General features: G+C 42.0%; 1 protein-coding gene across 5 annotated transcripts in view; it reads left to right on the top strand.

Annotated features, from left to right (window-relative positions):
* Nucleotides 1-26,660, top strand: part of CTCF (CCCTC-binding factor) — a 57,488-nt gene extending 30,828 nt beyond the window's left edge. The window contains exons 3-12 of one of the 5 annotated variants that reach the window (XM_069456605.1): nucleotides 6,537-7,326; nucleotides 7,668-7,838; nucleotides 10,623-10,756; nucleotides 13,356-13,476; nucleotides 14,106-14,255; nucleotides 18,377-18,537; nucleotides 19,059-19,241; nucleotides 20,184-20,319; nucleotides 23,881-24,042; nucleotides 25,166-26,660. In XM_069456605.1, coding sequence (XP_069312706.1) covers nucleotides 6,546-7,326; nucleotides 7,668-7,838; nucleotides 10,623-10,756; nucleotides 13,356-13,476; nucleotides 14,106-14,255; nucleotides 18,377-18,537; nucleotides 19,059-19,241; nucleotides 20,184-20,319; nucleotides 23,881-24,042; nucleotides 25,166-25,344 — 2,178 coding nt within the window. In that variant the 5' untranslated portion in view covers nucleotides 6,537-6,545 and the 3' untranslated portion in view covers nucleotides 25,345-26,660. Of the gene's footprint in view, nucleotides 1-6,536; nucleotides 7,327-7,667; nucleotides 7,839-10,622; nucleotides 10,757-13,355; nucleotides 13,477-14,105; nucleotides 14,256-18,376; nucleotides 18,538-19,058; nucleotides 19,242-20,183; nucleotides 20,320-23,877; nucleotides 24,043-25,159 lie in introns of all 5 variants that reach the window. The other 4 variants (XM_069456603.1, XM_069456604.1, XM_069456606.1 and 1 more) reach the window with 4 other exon arrangements.
* Nucleotides 26,661-27,721: the final 1,061 nt, after the last annotated feature.

Genomic DNA, 27,721 nt, shown 5'->3' with positions numbered 1-27,721 from the left:
CTAGGATGCAGGCCAGGCTGGTGGCATGGGAGCATGGGCAGGCCTCCAGTCTCTGTTGGAGGCTAGTCTCCTGCATCCTGCCATCCGACCAATCAGCAGGGGCAGGGAAGTGCGCAGGTACCAGTTTTCCTTTGTTCTGTCCTCTCACCCCCAGTTGCCTAGATCTCCCTTCCTCAGTCTGAACCTCCTCCTTCTCCCTCTTCTCTCCAGAAGTTGGTTGAATGATAATTTTTTTTTTTTTAAGCTTCACTGTTTCCTAAGCTTCACTGTAAGGATCTGGTCTGAAGAGTTCTATTTTATGGTGATATTACAGTCCAGAGGACTAACCCGCTTTGCCAGGCTCAGTTAGTTGGATAGTGATGGACTGGGGACTAGAGTACAGGTTTCTTTATTCCTCGTCCAGGTCCACTAAGTTGAAGATAACAGTCAGACATCCTTATGGAGAGATACCCTTTAAGCAGTGAAACTGTGGTATTGTAGATGTGGATTGGAAAGACCCCTATGTAGAGACAATTGAAATGAAAAGGCTAGTTCAAGGGATGGCTAAAGAGAAAGGAACAGAGAGCCTTGGTAAGCTCAGAGACAGGGAAGAGACCCAGGAAAGGTAGGAGCCAAGGGAGAAAAGAGGCTTATGAAGGAGGAATGTAAGTTTCATCTGGTCAGATGCCAGAGAAACAGAGGTTGGAGGAAAGGTTTTTGGGTTGGCTGAGATGGTTCTTGGGTGGTGCTTGTGGGCCAAGCAAAGGAACCACAGAGGGCTAAAGGAGGGAGTGGAGTCCTTTTTAGTAAGGACATATTTTTAAGATAGAAGAGCAAAGTCGTATATAAAAGTATATGTAAATTACATGTATGATATGATCTCATCTATGTAAAAAATACATGTCTATAGATGAAAAGCTGAGAAAATGACACCAAAGTGTTGGGCGATTAGGTATAGGAATTACTATCTTTTATCCTTTATGTGCTTCATTTTTCAGATTTATGTAAATAAGCTAATATACTTTCATAATCTGGAGGGGGGAAATTGTGTCCCAGAAGTAAATGTAAACCCCCTTTGAGTGATATGTAAACCTCTTTAGTGGTATTAATCCACAAAAAGGAGATTTGGCAAAACCTAGAAGGTATGACTGACTCAAGCAAGGAGGGAGCCAGAGAATGTGTAACAATGAGCTTGTGTGTGTGTGTGTGTGTGTGTGTGTGTGTGTGTGTATTTAGAGCTAAGAAGAATTGGGTATTTGAAAGCAGGAGTCTGTAGAGAAAGGGAGGAGCCGGATTGGAGCTGCTAGTACGGTGAGAGGCAGCTAGGAGCACAGTCCCCAGGGAGTGGGGAGAGACCTGGCCCTGCCTGTTCTGTTAGTTATTGATTCAAAAGTGAGACTCTCTTCCTCTAGAGTAAGTTAGGTAAAAGGGTCTGCTGCATGAGGGGATGCACTGAGATTTCTAAGCAGTGTATTGGAGAGGCTGGTGGCTTGCTACTTTGTGTCTGATGTTTTTCTGTGAAAATAGAGGGTACAGCTTTAAGACCTGAGTAGATGCTGCTGTTCATGGATCTTATGCCATGTGTTTTTTTCACAGTGAGAGAATACTGTCAGCTCAACTCCTTGGCAGCACAGTTGGTTTCGATTTGTATTCCTTGATACCAATTGTTTTTCTACCTGATTTATAATTTGACCTCTTTTAGGTTGGACTTGGTTATTTACAAGCAGTTTCTAACATTTTAAGTTTTCAAATTCACAGCAGAGATAAGATGGATTTTTTCCTACATTCTTCAAATTGTGTGCTACAAAACCCCAGAGAGCTCAGAGATGAAATGTTTTTCCTCCACCAATTTTATTATTGAGGATATTTAAATAGTCTGGGGTTATGTAGTGATTCTCTGGCAGGGCCACCACATTAGCATTCACAGCATGTGAATTGTTTTGTTTTTTGATAACTTTTCTGAGAAGGTCATTGAGGTAAATGAGACCTTTTTTCTGTTCCTAACTTCATACATTTGGATTATCATCCTCTTTACTGCAATACTTACTTTAGGACCTTCATGGCCTGGAAAACTCTCAAGAAAAAATAGATGAACAGTAACAGTATGTTAGATTATGAAATAAGATTCTTTGGGTTGGGGTGGAACCTGAAGTTCTGTGTTTTTAACAAGCTCCAGAGTTACACCAATGCTGCTGGTCTTCAGACTATACTTAGAGTGACAAAGATAGAAGGCTGTGCTCTCCAGTATAGTACCCCCTAACCCCTTATTGCTGTTGAGAACTTAATAGTGTGACTAGTACGAATGGAGATGTGCTATAATTGTAAAATATGTACCAGATTTCAAAGGCTTAATATGAAAAAAGAATATAAAGTATCTCAGGCTGGGCACAGTGATTCACACCTGTAATCCTAACACTTTGGGAGGCTGAGGCGGAGGATCACTTGAGCCCAGGAGTTCAAGACCCGCCTGGGCAACATAGTGAGACCCTATCTCTTCAGAAAAATTTTTAAAAATTACTTGGGCATGGTGGCCCACACCTGTGGTCCTACCTACTCAGGTGGCTGAGGCAGGAGGATCACTTTAGCCCAGGAGTTTGAAGTTGCAGTGAGCTATGATCACGCCCCTGCACACTAGCCAGGGCAACAGAATGAGTGAGACCCTGTCTCTAAATAAATGAATGAATGATGTATCACTAATAATTTTTTGATTACACCTTGAAATGGTAATGTTTTGGACATATTGGGTTAAATAAAATAGATTACTAAAATTAATTTCACCTGTTTCCTTTTCTTTTTTCTTGTTTTTACTTTTTAATACGAAAAATTTTTATTTAAAGTTTCACAGAAGCTCGCATTTGTGGCTTACATTATAATTTTATTGAACAGTGCTGGTATAGAGAATTCCTATCCCAAAAATAATTCATCTGAACAACATTGAGTTTATAAAAGTAATTATAGTTAGAATCGTGCTCAAAGTAGTCTTTAGCAATCAGAAGTATAAATGAGATCTTAATCTAAGCACATTGCTCAGACATTTTTAATTTATTGGCAAATTTTAAAGTACTCTACAGATGTCCCTGGACCCCCACTTTCTGCAGTAATTTTTGTTATATTTGTCCCCGCTGTTACAGAACAGCTAGTGAGAGGCCTTCGCATTGAATGTTGTAGAATTTTTCTCTTGGTTGAGACAAGGGACTAATGAAAGAAAGTAATGGCAGAACAAACCAGACTGGCAACCCACCAACTTCAGTTTTCCATCAGCCTTGTTTTGTTCCATGCAGATGGTGGGCTTTGCTGAATCTGTCCAAAAATGTCGGTTGCTTCAAGCCTGGCTTTTGCCCTCAAAGAGTTTTCATACCCAGCTGGGAAAATAGATCATTTTGAGAAAATTTTAAGTGCAAAATTGTGTGGTTAGTTTATCAGCAAACACATTCAGAGCAAAGTAATGGCCACAGCACCTCAGAAGGCTTTCTTGTGATCTGAGAGGAGTGGGTAGGACTTAAAGTACAGAGCAAAAAGAGGAAAATGGCAGTGGGAACAACTGTGTTCCTGTGAAAAGACAAACAGCTTGACTGAAGGGGAAGGCGTGCTGGAGAGCAGCAAGCTGTAAGTCTGAATAGGTTATCATGGGGTCAGATGCTGAGAGGCGTTGAAAGCCAGAGGGTGTTAAATGCATCATGCATTTTTTACAAAAATAGAGACACACTTTTTGAGGAAATCAAGCCCTATTCTTTGTGAAGTGAGTGAATCTTAACCTCCCTGCCCAGAAAGCATAAGTGGTTTACCATTGCCAACTGTATGAGGTATATAGTCTTTCTATTTTGTTATTCAGAACCATCCAAACTGGCCACAACCAACACATCTACCACCTGTCTTAATACCCTTTCTGTCCTATGCTTTAAGCCAATTCTTACTCTTTTCTCATAATTAATTCTCATATGTAATGTATTCTGCCTAGGGATCCAACCCCTTCCCCTGCAAAATACACACTGCCCCCACCCCCAGACTCTGCCTTTGAATGTCCTGCCCATGTTTCAGGGTTCCATTCAGATTTCATATTTATGAACCATTTTGCTACCACAACTGGTTATATTATCTTTCTCCAAATATACCTAGTTTTGCCTTGAATCATTGTACTACCTATTTTGTCACTTATGGTAGACAGTAACTCCTAGAATGCAGGACCAGGCCTTGCCCATCTCTCTATGGCCTTTTTACTACCTTACAGGTGGTCCTGGATTAAGGGGCTTTCCCTGACTGCTAGCACAGATATAGTGTTAAGGTGCCTGGACAGAGAATCGGAGAAAAGCGTCTCTAAATAGAAGTAGCAAAAGCTTTGTTTGTGATTAGGCTAAAAATATGAAACACTTTAAATTTTAATTTTGAATTGTTAGGTCAGATTATTGCCTTAAATTAGATGATTGTTGAGACCTATTTTACTCTTAGATATTTGGACACTCTAGTTACTCACAAGATTTCAGAGCCAGAAACTGAATTGGTGGATTTGTAAGGCAAGGTCTCACTCTGCTGCCCAGGCTAGAGTGCAGTGGTGCCATCACAGTTCACTGCAGCCTGGAACTCCCGGGCTCAAGCAATCCTCCCACCTCAGCCTCCCAAGTAGTTAGGACTACGGGCATGTGTCACCATGCCTGGCCAATTTTTTTTTCTTTGTAGAAACAGGGGCTTGCTGTGTTGCCCAGGCTGGTCTCTAACTCCTTGGCTCAAGTGCTCCCACCTCAGCCTCCCAAAGCACTGGTATTACAGGCGTGAGCCACCTCACCCAGCCTCAAAACATTTATTGAGTACTTACTGGACTGGGCACAGTGCTAATGAGTAAAAACTACTTGTTAGACGTGGTCCTTGTCCTCAGGGAACTCATAATCTCATAGGGGAGAGAGATGAATTTCACGGTGGTGGTATAACATAGAAGGCAGTTTTGTGTGGTTCTGCAAGCAGGGCCATAGGAGTCTTGATCTAAGTTCTGATTCTGACTCCAAAAAACAGGGTGAAAAGAACTTAGGGAGGGGAAAGTAAGGAATTGTTGCCCAATGGGTACAAAGTTTCAGTTATACGAGATGAATAAGTTCTAGAGATCATCTATATGATATACTACCTGTAGTTAATAATATGGTATATTTGCAATTTTTTGGTATATCAATTATACCTTAATAAAGCTTTAAGAAAAAAAAACCACTGTGACAGAGCATGTTTTCTACGGTAGAATTTCGTTTAAAACCAGCAAAGCTATCTACCAATGGTTTTTTGTTGGTTTTTCACCTATTTTTTTTGTTTTGTTTTGTTTTGTTTTGTTTTTGGACAGGATCTCACTTTTTTGCACAGGCTAGAGATCAGTGGGGTCATCATAGGTAACTGCAACCTCAAACTCTTAGGCTCAAGTGCTCCTCCTGCCTCAGCATCCTCAGCAGCTGGGACTACAGGCATGTACCACCATGCCCAGCTGTCTACCAGTGTTTTCTAAATAGATAGAGGAAATGTATAAGATTTATTTTTAATTTTTTTTTCTGTTTCTTGCCCTCTATCACTGCTTCTAAGATTTATTTTTAATTAATTTCTTAGTTGACATAAAAATTATATATATTTATGATGTGCATCATGATGTTTTGAAATATGTGTACATTGTGGAATGGCTAAATCAACCTAATTAACATATGCATTCTCTCACATTTTTTGTAGTGAGAGCACTTAAAATCTACTCTCAGTGATTTTCAAGTATACAATACATTGTTATTAACTATAGTAGCCATATTGTATAATAAATCTCTGGAACTTACTCCTCCAGTCTTGTGTTTTACTTTTTTCACTATTTATTGGTTTGAGTCACATCCAAGAAGATTCAGGCATTGTGATTAGTTACTGTCTCTTAAGTCTCTTTTGTTTGTATCAGTCTTTCTCAATCTCAGCACTATTGACATCTTGGACCTGATAATTCTTTGTGGTGGAGGACTGACCTGTGCCTCTTAGGATGTTTAGTAGCATCTTTAGCCTCCACCCATTAGATACCAGTAGCACATCTCACCCTGAGATGGTAGTCGTAACAACCAAAAGTGTCTCTAGATCCTGCCAAATGTCCCTGAAGGCAGGTCAGGAACCTCTGATCTATATGTAGGTTCTCCCTCTATCCTTCCGGTTTTTCCTTCTGGTCATTTATTTGCAGAAGAAACCAAGCATTTAATCCTGCAGGGTTTCCTGCAGTCTAGATTTCGCTGATTTCATCCCTATAGTGTATAAGATCTTCTGTCACCAATTTCCTATTAATTGGTAGTTGGATCTAGGGTCTTAATTAATCAGTTTCAGAATTTTTGGTTTTGTTTGGCAAAATTGCTTTAGGTGGTATTTTTTTCTTCCATCAGTGGACACATAATGTCTATTGTGCCTTTTTTAATATTAACCACTTATTGGCCAAAGGGAAGCTTAAAACAACCACCACCACTGATGCCTCATTCATTCATCCACCAGGAGTCTTTTTTGTTTTAAAATGCGTGTTTTTATTTAGACAAACTTTATTTTAAATAACAATCTGTTCTCCTTTAATAAAGGAAAGGGAAATGGAAGGTGAGGCGGTTGAAGCCATCGTGGAGGAGTCCGAAACTTTTATTAAAGGAAAGGAGAGAAAGACTTACCAGAGACGCCGGGAAGGGGGCCAGGAAGAAGATGCCTGCCACTTACCCCAGAACCAGACAGATGGGGGTGAGGTGGTCCAGGATGTCAACAGCAGTGTACAGATGGTAATGATGGAACAGCTGGACCCTACCCTTCTTCAGATGAAGACTGAAGTAATGGAGGGCACAGTGGCTCCAGAAGCGGAGGCTGCTGTGGACGATACCCAGATTATAACCCTGCAGGTTGTAAATATGGAGGAACAGCCCATAAACATAGGAGAGCTTCAGCTTGTTCAAGTACCTGTTCCTGTGACTGTACCTGTTGCTACCACTTCAGTAGAAGAACTTCAGGGGGCTTATGAGAATGAAGTGTCTAAAGAGGGTCTTGCGGAAAGTGAACCCATGATATGCCACACCTTACCCTTGCCTGAAGGGTTTCAGGTGGTGAAAGTGGGGGCCAATGGAGAGGTGGAGACACTAGAACAAGGGGAACTTCCGCCTCAGGAAGATCCTAGTTGGCAAAAAGACCCAGACTATCAGCCACCAGCCAAAAAAACAAAGAAAACCAAAAAAAGCAAACTGCGTTACACAGAGGAGGGCAAAGATGTGGATGTGTCTGTCTATGACTTTGAGGAAGAGCAACAGGAGGGTCTGCTGTCGGAGGTTAATGCAGAGAAAGTGGTTGGTAATATGAAGCCTCCAAAGCCAACAAAAATTAAAAAGAAAGGTAAAATGAGTTTATTCATAGTACTTTCATAAAACCATTTTGCGATAAAGCATTCAACACAGTGCATATGCAAGCTATTTTAATTGTTTTTTTTTAAAGGTTATTATGTGGGTACCACTTTTTTTAACCAGGCTAAGTACTTTTTTTGTTTTTGAGTGCTCTTTTTTAAATACCAAAGAGAAGTAAATGTATTAGTAATATGAGATAATTATGATTTAATATGAGTTAGATTGGGCTTAGTTATAAAAAGCTAATAAAATACATTTGTAGAAATTTAACATTAGGATTCATCTTAATACGCTGAAACTCTGTGGCAAGTAAGTGTTTTATTTTACATATAGGTGTAAAGAAGACATTCCAGTGTGAGCTTTGCAGTTATACGTGTCCACGGCGTTCAAATTTGGATCGGCACATGAAAAGCCACACTGATGAGAGACCACACAAGTGCCATCTCTGTGGCAGGGCATTCAGAACAGTCACTCTCCTGAGGAACCACCTTAACACACATACAGGTGCTGGATAAGAATGTTGGGGGCTATACCATAGCCAAGGTTCAAACTTGGGTTTTAATTACCGTTCAAGCTAATTCCATTGGGAAGTTTTTTGTTCTTTCTTATGGTGCCCTCTTTGTAAAATTGGTTTTATTGTAAGCAAATACACTTGGTTGCAGGCAAATAAATGTAAAGGAAATCTAGTGGGAGATAATCCAAGTTATATAAGGATGATGATCCAGGAAAAGGCTAGGTAACCTTGAATAATTCCTGAAGACTTTACCGTTGTATTGTTGAGGTATTAACAACAATGACAAAAATGATCCTAAAAAGTCTCAGGCAATAAATGCCAGGCACCATGAGGAAGAATATTAGACATAGAAGTAAAATCCTGCCTTTATAAAAACGGTGGCTTTTTCTGTCTCTGGTTGTTTCACTTCAAGGCAAATAAGTAATTCATAATCTCAGGATAGAAAATTTAAGGCATCATTCTGGCAATTCAAACATTTGTTTGAGTGCCATACATACTTTAGTGTTCAGATATGCTAATACTAGCTTCATGTAGGCTGTGACCAGTTTTCAAGAGGTCACTAAAGTGGAGAGACCGTGCTGGACCTCTCTCTAGGCTGTCTTCTGGACTCTGTTTTCGGTGTAGGCACTTGGCTGCAAGTCCTCGCCATTTTTCATGCAGAATAGCTTCTATCCATATTTTCTACCTCATGCATAGAGCTTTAGCTCTATCCGTATTCTCCTCCTCATTTTATGTGACAGCTCTTGTTTTTGATTTGATAATGCTGGTTGTCAAGTGAGCATGATCAAATGGGTGTTGGCCTATGAGCAGTATGCTGTGTATATTTTTTGCTAATGTGACTTAGTCACTTTTTAACATCTCCCTAGTTTCTACTCAGACATTTTAAGAGAGCAGTTTTAGGTTCACAGCAAAATTGAGAGGGAGATCAGAGTGCCCATGTACCCCAGCCCACACATACACATAGCCTTCCTGCTCTTCACATCCCCCAACCCCCCAAGTGGTCCCTTGGTCACAATTAATGAACTCGTGTGGACATGCTGTCATCACCCAGAGTCCACAGTTGACACGGGTGTTCAGTCTTTGAAAATAAGAAGTGCGGTCTTTCTGGTTACCCAGAACTGATTTTGGCAGGACTGATTCATACTAACCAAACCCACAAGAGTTGGATGTGTATACCAGAGTATCAGTTTATGGTGAGGAATACACTTTTTCATTTTTTAGATGCAGCTGTATTGCATTCTAGGGGATGCTTTTGCCTATGTTAAGATGCTGTAGCAGTTGAATGGTGACTTGGTAAGGATGGACCTTGAGCAGAGGGACATAGGTGGTCATGTGGGGCAGCCTAAGGGACATCCCTGCCCTATTGCAGTGTCCAGTTCTTTACTGATTGCCATGCTTATGTCTACCAAAGGCAGACCTCTTCTCTCCCCTAGATACTACTAGGAAAACACACTGGTAGTTAATTTTCAGCTTACCTTTCCATCGTAAAAGAAATGGATGCTGCTTTCCTTCTCTTGTTAATTGTTTTACTTGCTTAACTGTACCACAAGACTGTACGTCTTTCACAGAAAGAACTCTGTCCTTCACTCCTACATCCTGTGGTACTGAAGGAGCAAATTGAGCAAATGAGCATTCCTTGGAATTTCTTAGTTACTCTCATACTCCAGTCATACTTCCGTCTGCAAGAGTCTGTTCGTTCTCTAGGACAGTCATTTCTGCAGGTGGCTGGTCCTGTTTATTACATCGTGGCACTTGCTAATTCCATTCTCAAAGGCAGCCTGCTTTTGGTTTTGGTGTTGGGATTGCTTTGCTGTCACTTCTTACCACTGCTCAAAATTATAGATGGTCACTAGTTTCTGAATAACAGTGTGTAAAGACAGCACTGTGTTGTGCTGTCAGCTTTATCTCCTTAGAACTGTCATTATTACCTGAACATGATATTTATAATGCGGTGCTCAAGAATATAAAATGGCTGGGGAGAACATCCACTAATCAGTTATGTTATGGAGCTGCTATGTGAGGATATATTGAAAACACTAAGATTCTTTCAGTGAAAAACAAAACAAATGTAGAGGGTATATTATTCATAAAAATGTTTAAATATTGGATGAGTTGACATTCGGACCATAGAATATCACACTATAGATGTTTGAAAGTGATCTGTTTAAATCACATAAAAGGCAGTACTACTTTGTAAAGCCTTTGATAAACCTCTGGAATTCCTTATCAAGACAAATTTATATAGAAAACAAGCTAATATGCTTGTGGTTTAAAAAACAAAAAGAGTGTCAGGATATGGACAGCCCAGTGGCCCTATATATGTATAGTCATAATACATTAAGATGTGATGTGTGAAAGGATCTCGAGTCGAATGTCCATTAATTCTGTAATGTGAACTCGATACAACATGAAGGTATAAAAGATGTTTTATATATTTTAGCAAAGATTGAAACAGAATGGTGTTTCTGTTAACTTTTGTCCATAGGGACTAGGATGTTCACAAAATAGGGATAAGAACGCTTGTGTATTCAAAGGCAACAGATTCAAATGAGTTATTAGGAGAAACCAAATGTTTGTTGGGTGTTCTGATGTCCCGGGGTTAGTTTTATAAATTCAGCCGGGGCCTCATATAGCTTTTGGAGCCACTCTCAAGCCAGTGCAGTTGATGGGATGACTAGGGTCCAATCTCATGCATCAGTTCTGTGCCACACATTGAACTCCACATCAACTGTGCCCTTGATCTTGCTCTTCCTGTTACACCCTCCTTTCTCTAGGTACTCGTCCTCATAAGTGCCCAGACTGCGACATGGCCTTTGTGACTAGTGGAGAATTGGTGCGGCACCGGCGTTACAAACACACCCACGAGAAGCCATTTAAGTGTTCCATGTGCGATTACGCCAGTGTAGAAGTGAGTGTTCAGCTTTCTGTTGGTACCTCTGTTGGGTAGACCATGATTTCAGTACGAGGATATAACTACCCAAACTGATTTAAGATGAGTTAGAAAATCTGACTAGATTATTAACAATCCTGCACCCGTAGCCTCCCCCCGCCCCCAAAAAGTATAATGAGTGTGAAAGATTTACCTGTTTAAAAAAAAGTACCTCGGGAACACTCATTCTGTGGCATAGAATGAAGTGTTGCCCAAATCTGGAATCTCAACTAAAAGCCAGTGAAGAGCCTTAAACTCAAAAAAAAAAAAAAAAAAACCTACCTGTTCCATGTGTTATTACAGGCAAAGTCTACCAAACTTCTAAAATAACTAACTGTACCCAAGAGCATTTAAAAATGGAAGGTTTATCAACTATTACTTAAGACTACCCTGTTAGCAAAACTGGATAAGGATGCTACCACAAAGAAAACCGTGATTCTCACAGAAAAGCAAAAAATTCTAAATGAAATTATTAACCAACCGAACTTCAAAAGATAGATGATTATTGAGTATATCTAAAACACAAGGATAGTTCAATATTAGGAAATCATTGATATAAGATTGCAGGACTAAAGAAAAACCACACGATCATTTCTGTGGGTAACCGGCGGGAAAAAACCTATAAAATTCATAACTGTTTAATGTCCTAGCAAGTTAAGAGTAGAAAAAAACTTCTTTAATGTAATAAGGCATATAGCTGGGCACAGTGGCTCATGCCCTTTAGGAGGTGAAAGCAGGAGGGTCGCCTGAGGCCAGGAGTTTTAAACCAGCCTGAGCAACGTAGCATGGCCCCCATCTCTACAAAAAATAGAAAAATTAACGAGGCATGGGGGTGAGTGCTGGCTACCCAGTGGCTGAGACAGAAGGATTGCCTGAGTCTGGGAGTTTGAGGTTGCAGTGAACTATGATGATGCCATTTTACTCTAGGCCCAGCAACAGAGCAAGACCCTGTCTCTGGAAAAAAAATAAAATAAATAAGGATTATACACTAGAAACCTGTAGTGAACCCATCCTAATTAACTCTGAAAAGCTGGAAGTCTCTTCCCATTAAAATCTAGAACAGACAAGATATCCATTCTTACTGTTTCAATATTGTACTGGAAGTCTCAGCTAATAGAATAAAATATGGAAAGACAAAACTTGTTTCATGCAGACATATTTGCTCACAGAGAAAATCTAAGAATACGAGCTAAAAAAACTTAGAGCATAAGAGTTGAGTTGGGTGTCCAGATACAAGGTAAGCATACAGAAATCAGTAACTTTTGTAGTTACTGATAGGACGATATGAAATGGTTCAAATTCTAATAACAACGAAATGACTTAGGGATAAACTGAACAACAAAAAAACAGTATCTGTGAAATCTGCGTGAAGGACACCTCTCAAACTTTTCCAAAGCACATAAATAAATGAAGAGACATGAGAAGTTGATTGTAAATTTCAATTGGAAGAGTAAATGTGAATGGCTAGCTAAGAAAAATTTGAAAACAGAATGAGGGACTTGTGCTATTGGATATTGTAAAATTATACAATAAATGAAGACAGTAAAATTGGAGCAGGAATAGATAAATAGTTCATTGGAACAGAGTAAGTCCTGGTGCATTTGGGAATTTAATAGGTGATAAGGAGACAGATCTTGGAAAGAGAATTATTCAGTAATGCTGTTGGGACAGTTATTTAACCACTTACTGTGTATGAAATTGTGGTATGTAGCACTTATAAGTACAGGGGTTTTCGTCTTAATTGGAATACTTTCTTAAAATTTCAAATAAAACATCAGTGAGTGGCCGGGCGTGGTGGCTCACGCCTGTAATCCTAGCCCTCTGGGAGGCCGAGGTGGGCGGATCGTTTTAGCTCAGGAGTTCGAGACCAGCCTGAGCAAGAGCGAGACCCTATCTCTACTAAAAATAGAAAGAAATTATATGGACAGCTAAAAATATATATGAAAAAATTAGCCGGGCATGGTGGTGCATGCCTGTAGTCCCAGCTACTCGGGAGGCTGAGACAGGAGGATCGCTTGAGCTCAGGAGTCTGAGGTTGCTGTGAGCTAGGCTGACGCCACGGCACTCACTCTAGCCTGGGCAACAGAGTGAGACTCTGTCTCAAAAAAAAAAAAAAAAAAACATCAGTGAGTGTTCAAAGTACTTCTTGGAATCAAGTTGGAAAGTCACTGTTGGAATAGTGTACCCAGCAGGAGACTAAAAGCACAGTCAATGGTAAGGACGATAAATTAGACCCCTAGAGCCCGGCCTGTTTAGGAAATGTTAATGCTAAGAAAAGACAGTGAACGAAATTGAACCATGTGATTGGTAACAATCATAAGCAGTGACCATTCTTGACTCATCTACACTGCTATCCATTCCCCCCCCAATCCATTTACCCTCTTCTCTTGGATTATGATATGCTTACAAAGTTGCAAAGGTTAGAAGTAACAAAGAGGAAGACAGATCATCTTTTAGATTTTTTCCTGTATTCTTAACTTCAGTGCCTCAGAGCTAAGCTTTTGTGCCAAACCCACAGTGTTCATGTTGTAGTCTATGTTAATGGAAGTTTTATGGTTCGGTTGCTTTCGTGTTTCAGGTCAGCAAATTAAAACGTCACATTCGCTCTCATACTGGAGAGCGTCCGTTCCAGTGCAGTTTGTGTAGTTATGCCAGCAGGGACACATACAAGCTGAAAAGGCACATGAGAACCCATTCAGGTATGACTTCTCCACTCCTTGTTGTATGAATGATCTCCTTTTCAGTGGATCCCACAGGACTCAATGAACCACCACGTGCCCCATTGCTTACCTGAATGGAAGACTGGCAATTATAGTATATGATTGAATGCTTCTTTGGCATATCCTCTGAATTCATTGTTCTGAAGATACATTAGAGAATAGATTTGGTTTTGTTCAACTTGAGTCCTTCTACCACATGGAAATAATACTTTTAAGGGAGAAATAAAATGAAATAAAAATCTAGAGGGTTTACTTTTAAAACCTCTGGGTAGATTACTTAACCCAACTTGTTCAGTTTTCCTAAGTGCTGTCTTTTTGTAAAAAGAAAAACTTGCAGGTCTTCCATCTAGTCTCCCCCAAAGGTAAGCATTGCCGTAGTGTGATAGATTCCAGAGCAGAGCCGGGCAGAGCAAAGGGGGCCGGCAGCAGATTAGGATTTGTTTGTCATCTCTGAAGATAGATGTGAACTGGGCTCTGAGACGGAGCCTCAGCCTTCCTGAGTAAGCCCTGTAGATTCTTTGGTTGGGCATATCCACCACCTGCTTTAGCCTCCCATTAAATTATAGTATTTATTTGTTTAATTTGTTCATTCTGTATTTCCTTTTAAGGGGAAAAACCTTATGAATGTTATATTTGTCATGCTCGGTTTACCCAGAGTGGTACCATGAAGATGCACATTTTACAGAAGCACACAGAAAATGTGGCCAAATTTCACTGTCCCCACTGTGACACGGTCATAGCCCGAAAAAGTGATTTGGGTAAGTAGATTAACTACTGGCAGGTGAAAAAAATATTTTGCAGGATTCATGAAAATACAAGGACCATGAAAAGCTTCACCTTCTGACTCTCATATGTGTCATTTATACGAATGACCTGCCATTCAGGGAAAGCCATGCCTTAACTGCTGTATTTTTTTTTTTTTTTTTCTATTTCTTCTTTCTCTTATTGCAGTCAAGCCACAAGATTCTATCCTGAATATAGCTCATCTGTAAATTAATGAGAGCTGTAATGGGAGGAAACAGTATGCCTTTAATTAGTAGCCTTCATTCCCCAAATAGGGAAGTGACATAGTATGATTCAAACTAAGGTCAATCCATTCCATTTTTTTCAGAACATAAGTAGTTGGACTGTTTGATTGGTGGTAACTCTGTTTCTGTATATAGTTAAGCTAGAGTGTACATGGAGACAGAATTTATCAATAAAGGTTTAGTGTTACTTAAAGATATGGTCACTTGGCTTTCTCCGTTTGTATTTTTATTTAAAAAAGAAATCTAGGCCGGGTGCAGTGACTCACACCTGTAATCCTGGCATTCTAGGAGGCCGAGGCAGGAGGATCGCTTGAGGTCAGGAGTTCGAGACCAGCCTAAGCAAAAGTGAGACCCTGTCTCTACTAAAAATAGAAAAATTAGCCAGGTGTGGTGACGTACACTTGTAATCCCAGCTACTTGGGAAGGTGAGGCAAGAGAATCACTTGAGCCCAGGAGTTTGAGGTTGACGCCATGGCCCTCTAGTCCAGGTGACAAAGCGAGACTCCTCTCAAAACAAAACAAAAAAAATAGAAATCTAAATATTGGCCATTCTGTTCCCTGAACATTATTATAAATGTTTTTACATTTAGTTACATTCTTGTAGTTTACAGATCTTTTATTTTACTTTTTTGCTCATTTGATTTTCACAACCATATGAAGTAATCAAGGCATATCTTATTCTGATTTTTTAGGTGATGAACCTGAGGCTCAGAGAGGTGTCTTTACCAAAGCTATACAACACAGCCTCTGAGTGGCAAAGCTGAGCTTAAGTCCTCTTGAGTCCTCTTGAGCTGTTTCTCACACTGGGGTGTATATAAGTACCCAGGCCACGTCAGCATACCCAGCCTCAGCATAAACATGGCCTTTCTTCAGCATTGGTTTTACTCAAAAGGTTTTGAGGAAAGTTATGCGATTTAGCTGGTATTTTAAGACATTACTTTATTTTCATTGATACATAACAGTTGTTTTAAAACATTTTTATATTAACATGACTATATTGACCAAAATGCAAACTGACATACCATGAATTTGAAGCAGAGGACTTTGGGCTCCATGTAAGACCCACGGGTCACGTGTTGTACTCTGCTATTAAGGACTTTGTTAGAAAGGTTTAAGGGGCTCTGTCCTCAGGAAAAGGAAAGGGTATGCTGTTCTTGTCATGTAAAAACTGAAATCTAAATGAGTAATGTCTCACATGCGAGCCATTAGGTCACTTTCTGGATTATGCAGGTTTTTGAAATTATTCACTTTCATGATGCAAATAAATACCTTGGGTGTCTTATACTCATGTGATACCTCTTAGACCCTACATAATGAGTTCTTTATGAGGTACTTAAGTGCCTAGAAGCTATCAAATAATAGTTACCTCCCAGAACCAATCCAAAAGAAGTTTGTTTCCTCTTGTTAAAGCAGACCTGATTTTACTGTAATAAACATGTGTAGAGATTAAAAAATGAGAGTCATTCTTTCCCTTACCTCATTTCCGTTCCCCAGAATTGGCCCTCTTTAAATTTGGTATGGTATCACCTCAACTAAAGCAGACTTACTGCATCATAAATTCATGATCCCAAATGCAGCTGGGCCCCAGTAGCTTCTGGGCAGTCCAGCTGTTTGTTCTTGTCAGGTGTGCTCCATTCTGTTTAATGATTTCATTTGTTCATCCATTCCACAAATGTCTGGGTACCTGCTCACATACCACAATGTAGAGTTGAACAAATCACTCTTACCTTTAACCTCTGAACTTCCTCCTGTTTTCTCTCCTCCTCCCTGGTCTCAGTAAATGACTTCTCTTCCTACTTAACAAAACAAATAAAGGCAACAGATTGAAATTCCAGATTGTCTGTTATCAAACCTACTAACTTACTTCCATCTGCATTTGTCTTCTCTTTCCCCATCTGTTCCTAGAGAGTTGGTGGCAGTCTTGTCTGTGACCTGTCCCTTTGCCTCTTCCCTGAACCCTATTCCTGTCTTCATGGCAGTCTGTACATCATCATTACCTTCATCTTCATGGTCTTACTTCTTGGTCTTTCCTTTCAACTCTGAACATGCTCATGTATTCTAAAAATTAGCTAGGCATGGTGTGCGTGCTTATAGTCCCAGCTACTTGGGAGACTGAAGTGGGAGGATCACTTGAGCACAGGAGTTCAAAGCTCGAAGCTACAGTAGGCTATGATCGCTCCAGCCTGCGCGACATAGTGAGATCCTGTCCCAAAAAAAAAAAAAAATCTTTTCCCTCTAGTCTCCTTCAGAGCCAGCCCTCTTGAAGAATTATATCCCTCACAATCTTCCCTCGCTCATCTTTCCCTCACGTCTGGCTTGACACCCCATCACACTGGTAAAGTCCACTCTTGCTGAGATCACTTCATGATCCCACACACTGAATGTAGTGGACATTCTACTTCAGTCTCACCTGATCTCTTAGCAGTATTCTTCATAGTTTACTATGCCCTCCTTGAAATACTCCACTCCCCTGGCCTGCATGACACTACATCCTGTTGGTTTTCTTATTTTTTCTGACTGGTTCTTCTCAGCCTTCTCTCATTTTTAAACAATTTTTTCTCTCACTGGTCTTAGCTCTTAGATTTTTTTTTGGAGACAGAATCTCACAGTCGCCCTGGGTAAAGTACACAGGGTATCATTGTAGTTCACTGCAGCCTCAAACTGCAGGGCTTAAGTGATCCTCCTCCCTCAGCCTCCCACGTAGCTGGAACTACAGGCACACACCATGATGCTTTTAAATTTGGCATGATACCACCTCAACTGAAGCAGATATACAGCACCATAAATTCATGATCCCAAATGTAGAGACGGGGTCTCACTCTCACTCAAGCTGGTCTCAAACTCCTGAGCTCCAGTGATCCTCCCACCTCGGCCTCCCAGAGTCCTAGGATTACAGGCATGAGCCACTGTGCCTGGCCAGATTTTTTTTTCTTTAAGGGATGGTATCTCACACACATACAAAAAAGTTGGTGTCTCACTATGTTGCCCAGGTTGGGCTCAAACTCCTGAGCTCAAGCAGTTCTCCCATCTCAGTCCCCCAAGTAGCTGGGACTACAGGCATGCACCGTGTCCAACTTAACTCTTAGATTTCTTAAAAGTGTTATCCATGGAAGATGGACACGCTTGAAGCTCTGACTCCGGGCAGGGGGGCAAGGGCAATATACGTAACCTAAACTTTTGTACCCCCATAATATGCTGGGGAAAAAAAAAAAGTATTACCCATCCTCTTCATTTTCACTCTTTTTGCCCTAGCAGTCTCATCAGTTGACATGGTCACACTCAAATCCTAAATGACTCCTAAATTTATGTTCCCACTTGAGATCTTTCTTTTGAGTTAGACTTATGTAGCCATCTATCCCCATCCCTACTTTGATATCTCTGGTATTTCAAATCCAACATGGCTGAAACTGAAGGTCTAACACTTCCTGTCATGCTCCCCCAAAACAAACACACACAGCTTGGTGTTTGGCTCTCTTCAGCTATTCCTATCCCAGTAAATGGTCCTAACACCTGCCTGGTTTTCCAAGCCAGAAACCTGGAAGTCATTCCTAACACCACCTTCTTCCTCACTCTACATTCAGACACTGAATCCTATTGATCCAACTTCCTCCATCGCTCATCAGTTCTTCCCCTCCCCTCCATGTCTGTTGCCATCACCTTTGTCCATCTTCTGCCACCTATCTTGTTTCAGCAGTCTTAACTAGTCTCCCCACATCCATTTGTCCTTTTATCGTTTTCTGTGTAGTAGCCAGAGTAATTTTTTTAAGAAGCAGAAGAAATGTATTCTTAACTTATTAGAATGCTTGTTTTTGTTTGCACAAGTTACACTGGGCTTTGTATTTTGCTTTCAGGTGTCCACTTGCGAAAGCAGCATTCCTATATTGAGCAGGGCAAGAAATGCCGTTACTGCGATGCTGTGTTTCATGAGCGCTACGCCCTCATCCAACATCAGAAGTCACATAAGAACGAGAAGCGCTTTAAGTGCGACCAGTGTGATTACGCTTGTAGACAGGTAGGAACCATCAGAAAACCATTGGTGCCTCATTGGTGTCAGGTATTATCAGAAGGTTTTTTATGTCTCTTAATATGGTGGCTGTTTTTAAGGATAGCATTGTTAAGCTGTGGTTTGTGAAGAATGTCAGCAATATCAAGGGTCTTGCTCCTTGTCAGTTGTATCATCCCATTCTCCAGCTGCTGTTTTCTTTAGTCACAGCTTAGCTCCTTTTTTAAGGCAGACTTCCTTCTGAAAACTGTGAAAATTAAGTCCAGGATTCAAGCAAGGGAAAGAATCTGGTCCTGGGGCATGATGCTGAGGAGGGAGCCACAGGTAGCAGTAGTGAGCGGCTTTATCTGTGTTAGAATTTATGGAAACGGTTTTGCACCCCCGTAAAGATAGCTTTATCATCACGAGCAGTGTGGAGTCTAGACCCTTGGGTGAGAAAGGCCTTGGATCAGGTAGGAGCATGCAGGCGGTGGCTGGGTAGCTGCTCGGGACCAGACTCAAGCCCCCACCCCTACCCCCGGCTGTTTCAGGAGCGGCACATGATCATGCACAAGCGCACCCACACTGGGGAGAAGCCCTACGCCTGCAGCCACTGCGACAAGACCTTCCGCCAGAAGCAGCTCCTTGACATGCACTTCAAACGCTACCATGACCCCAACTTCGTCCCTGCGGCCTTCGTCTGTTCTAAGTGTGGGAAAACATTTACCCGTCGGGTAAGGGTCAGAACTTCCGCTTCCCCTGTTACGGTTCTTTTTTTTTTTTTTTTTTTTTTTTTTTTTGTTGAGACAGAGTCTCACTTTGTTGCCCAGGCTAGAGTGAGTGCCGTGGCGTCAGCTTAGCTCACAGCAACCTCAGACTCCTTGGCTTAAGCGATCCTACTGCCTCAGCCTCCCGAGTAGCTGGGACTACAGGCATGCGCCACTATGCCCGGCTAATTTTTTCTATATAGATTTTTAGTTGTCCATATAATGTCTTTCTATTTTTAGTAGAGACGGGGTCTCGCTCAGGCTGGTCTCGAACTCCTGACCTTGAGCAATCCACCCGCCTCAGCCTCCCAGAGTGCTAGGATTACAGGCGTGAGCCACCGCGCCCGGCCCCTGTTACGGTTCTTAATATGGGATCCTTGATCTTCCCCTGCAAAGTGGGGCAGTTTTTTCCACTCAGGTTGTAAATATAGAGATGCTCCATCGTTCGGAAAGGGCCAGTCATCCCTATCTCGAGGTTTTCTGTCCATATGTGAACCCTTCCACTAATTGATAGGGGATGAAGTATCTTAGATTAGGTCTGATTGGTAAAGAAATTTCTATAGGTGAATTGAAACCTGTATCCCATCTCACCCCTTAGCCAGCTTTAGTGTGTCCTGGGTCTTCCCATGGCGGGGCTGGCGCATGTTAGTCAGGTCTGCACAGGATGAGGAAGCTGTTCTGATCACCCCCGTCCCTGTCTGTGAGCTGCTGAGCCACCCCTCAGAGGACCCGGCCTCATCCGTTCTCCTTGAATGGGAGAGCGTGTTCAGGACACACTTAGCAGATAAATGAACTTTCAGACTTAATATCAATACCCCAGATTTTGATACTATTAATCTGAAATAAAGAGAACTTCCAGTCTGATCTTAGCTTTTTTAGTAGTATGAAAGAGGATTTTGTTCCTTTTAGAATACCATGGCAAGACATGCTGATAATTGTGCTGGTCCAGATGGCGTAGAAGGGGAAAATGGAGGAGAGACAAAGAAAAGTAAACGTGGAAGGAAAAGAAAGATGCGCTCTAAAAAAGAAGATTCCTCTGATAGTGGTAAGTGACTTGTTTCTTGATTTGGTTACATGTGGCAGATTTTGGAGCCCAGTTTCCAATATATTTATGTAGGGATGTGCTGGGATGTAGTGGTGGGCAAGTTACTCTTATTTCCTTTAAACTTCTAATTTGCCTAATGTCTGTATACATTTATTTTTTCCTGGGGCACTTTTTTTTTTTTCCACGTGGCATTCCAGTGCTTGTTGATACATTATATGCAGTGTTCAGTTAAAGCCAAAGCGTTAATATCTTTATTCAGTTTATTCAAATTAGTGATATTCTAAGGCCAGCAGAGTTTCTTTTCTATGTTCTTAACTTTTACATTTAGGAAACTGGTCTAGATTTTGAGCAGTGAATCTAATGGACATGAAGAAGGTTGCTTAAGCATCTTGACTTGTGGTTTGACTGCCTGTGTCAGCCTAGCCTTGAGATGTGTTGATCAAATCAGTGAAGGTCAGCCTCTCTCTTCCTACCTTAATCTCTCCATTTTTAATTTAAAATCTTGCCTATTTTCCTTTGATTGGTGCTCTTTGGGGTGTTTTGTGTCTAAGTCATGAAACCCAAGCAGAGGGGGTATGCTTAGAGGTACTAAGCCTCACAAAGAAGGGTAGAGTATAAGAGTTGGTAATTTGGGAGCCACATTTGATCACACAGACATGTTCAAAAGTGTTAGATTCTATGATATAGATACCTGGGCTACTGGCACCCAGGTGAGAAGGCACATCTGTGACTGAACATTTAAGTCTTTGTTGGAAAAAGTTGTGGAGAGTTTTATTTTAGGGGGATGCACTTCCCCTAGAAGAAGCACCATCAGACTGGAGAGATTGTACATGGTGCCTAAGGATTCCTCATTTAGTCTTCTGCATTGTTTGTTAGTAGAAATAATAGGGAAAGAATGAAATTTTTTGTTTTATTTTATTTTTTTGAGACAGTGTCTCACTTTGTTGCCCCGGCTAGAATGTAGTAGCGTCATAGCTCACCTCAAACTCCTGGGCTCAAGTAATCCTCCTGCCTCAGCCTCCCGAGTAGCAGGGACTACAGGCGCATATCACAACGCCCAGCTAATTTTTCTGTTTTTTGTAGAGACAGGGTCTCACTGTTGCTCAGGATGGCCTTGAACTCCTGGCCTCAAGCGATCCTCCTCCTGCCTCAGCTTCCCAAAGTGCTAGGATTACCAGTGTGAACCACTGCACCCAGCTGAAATTTTTGAAAAATGAACACATTAGAGAACTTCAGTCATTTTATTTTTATTATAAAACTTAATGGTGAAAGCACTAAGTTTTTAGATGTGTGACAGACAAGATTCCACCTTTTTAAAATTTTGTTTATTTTAACAAGGCCTTCCTTTTCTCAACTGTTTCTGGGAAACTATTCATCCAGTAAGCAGAATAATTTTTGATGTCATTTTTAATAGAATATCTTTTTAGCAATCTTTGGTCACTGAGTTTTAAGTGTATGCCTCCTTTAAGATGTCAGTTTGCTTAATTTTTATGAAAGTACACATCTCTTAACTGAGCATCTTTGTAGATCCCTTTGTTTGGCTAAGAAAGTATTGTAATAAACTCTTGGGAGCCACCAGAAATGTCAGAAGACCCCACATGTTACTAGTGTTTGCAGATAACTTGAACTTGGGGATCCTATAGTTGCTGTTAGTTGTGTAGCCTCCTGCTGCCACAGACTCTGTCCCGGGCCCTTCTTTCTCATGGTTCTGCCTTGCTCACATAGGTGGCTCCTCTCCAAGAAGACCAGCTTCACTCCCTAATTGTACATTGCCAGAAGCATCTTAAGGCTAAAGAGATTATTGATGGTTTCTGATAGATTTCTGTAATTCTTCCTTTTGTCTGCTGCTGGTTAGTAGAGCATGGAGTTTGTTTCAGGGCCTCAGACCTAGTGTCTCTTTGTCCCCCCCCAGAAAATGAAAGTCATTTTGGACTCCATTCCACTGACTGTGTGACAAAGGCCTTGCCAGTTGTATTTGTCCTGTCCTGGAAGTTCTGCCTGCTGGCCAACTACAGAGATTGACCAGCAGAGTCTACTGCTATTTTCAAGGGTTTTTGCCAAATTATTTCCAAGCCAATAAGCCTTTGACCCTATTAACCTTCTTTGTGTGCTTTTTTCCTCCCAATTCTGACTGAATTTATTCGTTTTCTAGGCATTGGGCCAACTTAGGCAATAGGGGGCTTGAGTAAGTTCAACAGGGAAGCATCTCATTCTTGACACATTGCCACCTACCACTGTTTCCCCCCACATTTTCACTTCGGAGAAATAAGGCATTGTGTCCTGAAGATCAGGCATTTACCCACAGATCTCTAAATTTAAACATTTTGTTCCAGAGAAAGAAAGTGTACATTAATAACCTGTGCTTTTGGAGGAAAGCAAGCAGCACACATTTTGTGCCACAGTAATGAGCGACAGGAACAAGCACTCTTTGGCTGAGAGACTCAAAGCTGTGTTATCTGGCTCCTCGTCAGCATTATTTCTACACCAGTTCCTTCACTGTTTTTTGTTTTTGTTTTTGTTTTTGTTTTTTTTATCTTTTTTGAGGCAGGGTCTCGCTCTGTTTCCCAGGCTAGAGGGCAGTGGTGTCATCATAGCTCACTGCAACCTCGAACTCCTGGGCTCAAGCAATCCTCTTATCTTAGCCTCCCAAGTAGCTGAGGCTACAGACTTGCACCACTGTGCCCAGCCTATTTTTTCTAGAGACGAGGTCTCACTGTGCTGCCCAGGCTGTTCTCAAACTCCTGGCCTCCAGCGATCCTCCTGCCTCAGCCTTCCAAAGTTCCTTCACTTATTTTACCAAGGATGGACAATTCCAGCATTAGGGAGAAGGTTAAGGGGTTAAGAATGACCCATTGGGTCTCGTACGGTTGGGAATTAAGTCTAAAAACTTGGCCTTAAGAAGAAAAATTAACAATAGCTTCAGAAGAACTCTTGCCAATTATCCTAGTTGATAGACCCTTACAGTGCATCAGGAATTGTCTTGCTGGGCATGGTGGTTGAGTGCCTGTAGTCCCAGCTACTCGGAAGGCTGAGGCAGGAGGATTACTGGAGACCAAGAGTTCAAATCCAGCTTGGGCAACATAGCAAGACTTCATCTCTGTGAATTTCTGTCTTTCCCCCTGACAAACACACACACACACACCCCTTCTGCCCACTCAGATGAGCAGGACCACATTTCCAAAGGCCCATCTCAGGCCTCGTGTCCTGCTTTATCCTCGTATAGTAAGTAGAGGGAACATTTGTTTTATTTTCAACTTAAATGCTATTTTGTTATGTAACTGATATAAGATGGAATTGCCTCTAAGAATTTGAAACTCAATATTCGGAGGTTTAAAGCTAAAAGTAAAAAGTAACATCCATTCCACGTAAAATGTGAATTCTGCCACAATACCAGTTTACTATATTACTTCTGATAGCAAAAATTCCAGCAAAAGCATTTTTAAATGAGCTTTTATTACTAACATAACGTGACTTCACAGAACATATAATTATTGGGTTTTTTTTTTCTTCTTCCACTCTTTCCCTCACCCCCCCACCTGTGCTTCCTGATTTCATGAGAAGAAAATGCTGAGCCAGATCTGGATGACAATGAGGATGAAGAGGAGCCTGCTGTGGAAATTGAACCCGAGCCAGAGCCCCAGCCTGTAACCCCAGCCCCACCCCCCGCCAAGAAGCGGAGAGGACGACCCCCCGGCAGAACAAACCAGCCCAAACAGAACCAGCGTAAGTTGCCCAGCTCTGCTCAGGAGCTGGCGTCCCCTCCCAGCATGTGAGGGAGTCAGACGGGTCCATGTTCTTTGGGAAGATGGGAACTAAGCCATGAGAACAAGTTACAGTCTCATCAGGAACAAACTCTCAGGAAGTGATTTTTTAGGAGTTTTTACTGAGGAACATCTGAGGAAGTCTCTAGAGGCCTGTTACATTTCAAGGAGAACAAGTCCAGAGTAGAAGGGTACTTATGTTCCACAAGATGGGTACTGGTAACGTGGGTGGGTTTTGCAAAACAACCAGAGTCACAGTCAGCTGGCAGAATTGATACGGTAATGGGTGGACAGGAGCCAAATCTTAAAGGATGGGCCTTAAAGCAATGTCTGTGCTGAGATTGCCCCTCCTAAGAAATTCCGGCCTGTGGACTCAAGGACTGGCCTCCTGGTTTATGGGAGGACATGGCACAGGTGTTCACCCTCCACCTCACACCACAAAGGACAGCAGACTTGGGGAGATGCAGGTCCCCACGCTCCTACTCCTGTGTCTCTCTAGATCTCCTGAGAGCTGGCTGTTTGGGTTAAACAAATGCAGATTTAATCTTTTTTTTTTTTAATGTTCTCCCTGAGCCCCATGTCTGTCACAGAAAAGGAGGTTAACTGTAGATCCTGAATCCAGCCCTCTCCCAATTACACACACTGGAGTGATCCACCTGGTGGGAGGGCCCTGGGTGTGGGGCACTGCAGGATCAGAAATGTCACCTTGCTGTTGGGTGGGTCACCCGCACCATACACTCCAGAGTCCTCGTGTGCTGTCTGCACTTTTCGCCTGCCTCTCACTCTATTGTAAAGACTACGTTTATGACATGAAGGAAAACTAAGGATTTTAAAGTGTAATTTGGGAGGCATTAGAAAGTGACCGTCAGCATTTTGTTCTTTGCTAGAATAGAGTATTGGGGATTTATTTTATGTGGCCACATTTTAGATCTTTTAAGTCTTTTTTGTTGGCTTTGTGTGTATCACTACTAAGGCCTTCCTGTGTTGCAGACATCCCCTTTGCTGTCGGGTCTGAAAGAACCTTGTAATCCCTGGGGGCTTTAATGTACGTTTGTTTTGTTTGTGCTCTTCTTCGCCAGCAACAGCCATCATTCAGGTTGAAGACCAGGATACAGGTGCAATTGAGAACATTATAGTTGAAGTCAAAAAAGAGCCAGATGCTGAGCCCGTGGAGGGGGAGGAAGAGGAGGCCCAGCCAGCCGCCACAGACGCCCCCAACGGAGACCTCACGCCTGAGATGATCCTCAGCATGATGGACCGGTGATGGTGGGGCCTCGTGCGTCGCCAGGACTGCTCTGGGCTGTGTTTCAACGGCCCACATCTTAATTTTTCTCCCTTCTTTTCTTCTTTTGGCTTTGGGAAAAGCATCATTTTACACCATTTTACCAAACATACTGAGAACGAAAACTTCAAGAATGATGTTAGAAAAAATGTGATTTAACTAGAACTTGCTGTCTGATGTTAGCAAATCATGGAATGTTCTGAGTCCCTGAGGGTTCACTTTGAAGTGCTGAGGACAGTGGTGACGCCTCGCTAGTTTTCTAGATGGAGACAGAGACACTGACCCCTCTCCCTCAATATGGCAAACCACTCCAGGATGGCCACCAGGTTTCCCAGAGTTCTATGGTCTTCTTCCCAAGAGAGTTTTTAATTGTAAATGCAGACTTGGGAAGGACTTAGACTTTTAAACTGTTTTTTGCTTTTGCTTTTCCCTGACTCCCTTTGCTCGGAGTCAGCTGCACACCAGTAGTACGGCATGCTACGGTCGGTTCCTGTCCTGAGAGCTTTGCCTCTTTCTGGCGAAGTTTCTGGTATGGTCAAGCTTGTAAATAACTTTTTTTACATTTTAATCTTTTCCATTAATTAAGAGGTTGAAAAGAAGTGCAGTGTAAGAAAACCCAGCATTTTAATTACTTGCAAATTAAGTTACCACAGACTCTAGTGTGTGAATGTTGACGAGGAATTGGATCACAATCATGTAGCAGAACAGTACCCAGACTGCTGCCTGCTAGTGACGGACGCCCACGCGGAAGATCATGATTTCCAGCCCATGGAGCCAGCATTTGAACCTTGTGCAACTAATTTTCAGTTATGATTTCCCATCGACATTTTCTTTGCTGTTTGTAGCTGAATGTTGTTTTATCAATCCTCTGTTAAAGCGGAAGGGTGATTATGAATGAGTCACAGCAGCCCTTACAAGCTGGGCCAGAAAATTTCACTAGGTCAGTAATTTAAACTTTGGATCTTCAAAAAAGAAAATAATGTGAAACAAAACAAACTAAAAAGTGATTCTTGCACATGAACTATCACATGTTTAAAATGTGTTTTTTAGAGAGCCTCAGTCTTACTGATTTCAAACACTTTTTTCTTCTGTGTATTGCTTTTAAGAGAGCCATCAGTTAGCTATCAGACTCTAGGTTGATGCATTTTGTACTTAGCTGTACTGTGTGATATTTTTCATTATTTTAGGACGCCACCATGAGACCTGTAATAAAATATGTAATGGGGTTGAAAGCTGGGGAGGAGGATCTACTGCTGTACAGCTAATAAATCATAACGGATTAACAAGTGCTCCAAAGATTCTGTCTTGTGTGATTCCTGCCTGGGGACGGGAGGGGAGGGTGGGGTTGGGGGGCGGGCTGTGTACATGGCTCCAGGTTGTGCAGGCCTCCGCCTTTCAGAGGCAACCTGCATTCCCTGGGATGCCACATGTTGGCAAACGGGAAGAGATGATCTTGGCAGGTGACAGATACTGAGTGCATCCTGCTTTGACTTTTAACTCCCCCACAAGTGTGTGGTCTGTAGACAGACAGCTGCTGGCCTCTGTGATCCACTTTAGGAGTGGGTGTCCTGTGTGCAGAGCAGGTGGGCCATAGCCTGGAGCACAAGGGCTGATGGGAAGCTCTTTCCTCAGGATCTTAGCTCGAGGAGGGCTGGGATCAGTACTTGAAGCTCTGCCAAATATGGGGGAACAGAAGCTGGGCCCAGCGTGCCCTAGAGAAGTTCATTTGAAAGGGGAGGCATATGAACAATGACTGGGCTGTGAGGAGAGATGCTTAGATAGTATAGCTGCTTGCGAGCACCACAGAAGACTAATGGAAAGGCAGTCATGTGCTAGGAAGCTTATGCATTAGTGAAAATCATATTGCTGCTGTTGGCTGTATCTGGGCAAATTGCTTTGGCAAACCCATTTTAGGTGAAAGCTTTTTTTTGAGACAGGGTCTCGCTCTGTCACCCTGGCTAAAGTGCAGTGGTGTCATCATAGCTTACTGCAGCTTCAAATTCCTGGGCTCAAGCAATCCTCTTGCCTCAGCCTCCCAAGTAGCTGGGGACTATAGGTACGCATCACCACACCTGGCTAAATTTTTTTTTTTTTTTTGTAGAGATGGGGTCTTGCTGGTCTCAAACTCTTGGCCTCAAGTGATCCACCCTCGCCTCTCAGAGTGCTGGGATTATAGGTAAGAGTCACCTCGCCCGGCCTGTGGGGTTTTTTAAACCAAAATTCCAGCTTACCAGTTTCCAGTGAGAAGTACTTAACAACAAGTATGTGTAGCCTTTGGCTTCCTTGTGGATGTCTGTGCAGTCAGGTCTCCCAGGGAAATAGAGCCCTTGGCCTCCTGGGGCCTTGGGACTTGGCCAGG

This window comes from Eulemur rufifrons, chromosome 23 (assembly GCF_041146395.1).
Source record: "Eulemur rufifrons isolate Redbay chromosome 23, OSU_ERuf_1, whole genome shotgun sequence".
Classification (NCBI taxonomy): domain Eukaryota; kingdom Metazoa; phylum Chordata; class Mammalia; order Primates; family Lemuridae; genus Eulemur; species Eulemur rufifrons.
The sequence above is the reverse complement of the archived record's forward strand: the minus strand, read 5'-3'. Positions and strand labels throughout refer to the sequence as shown.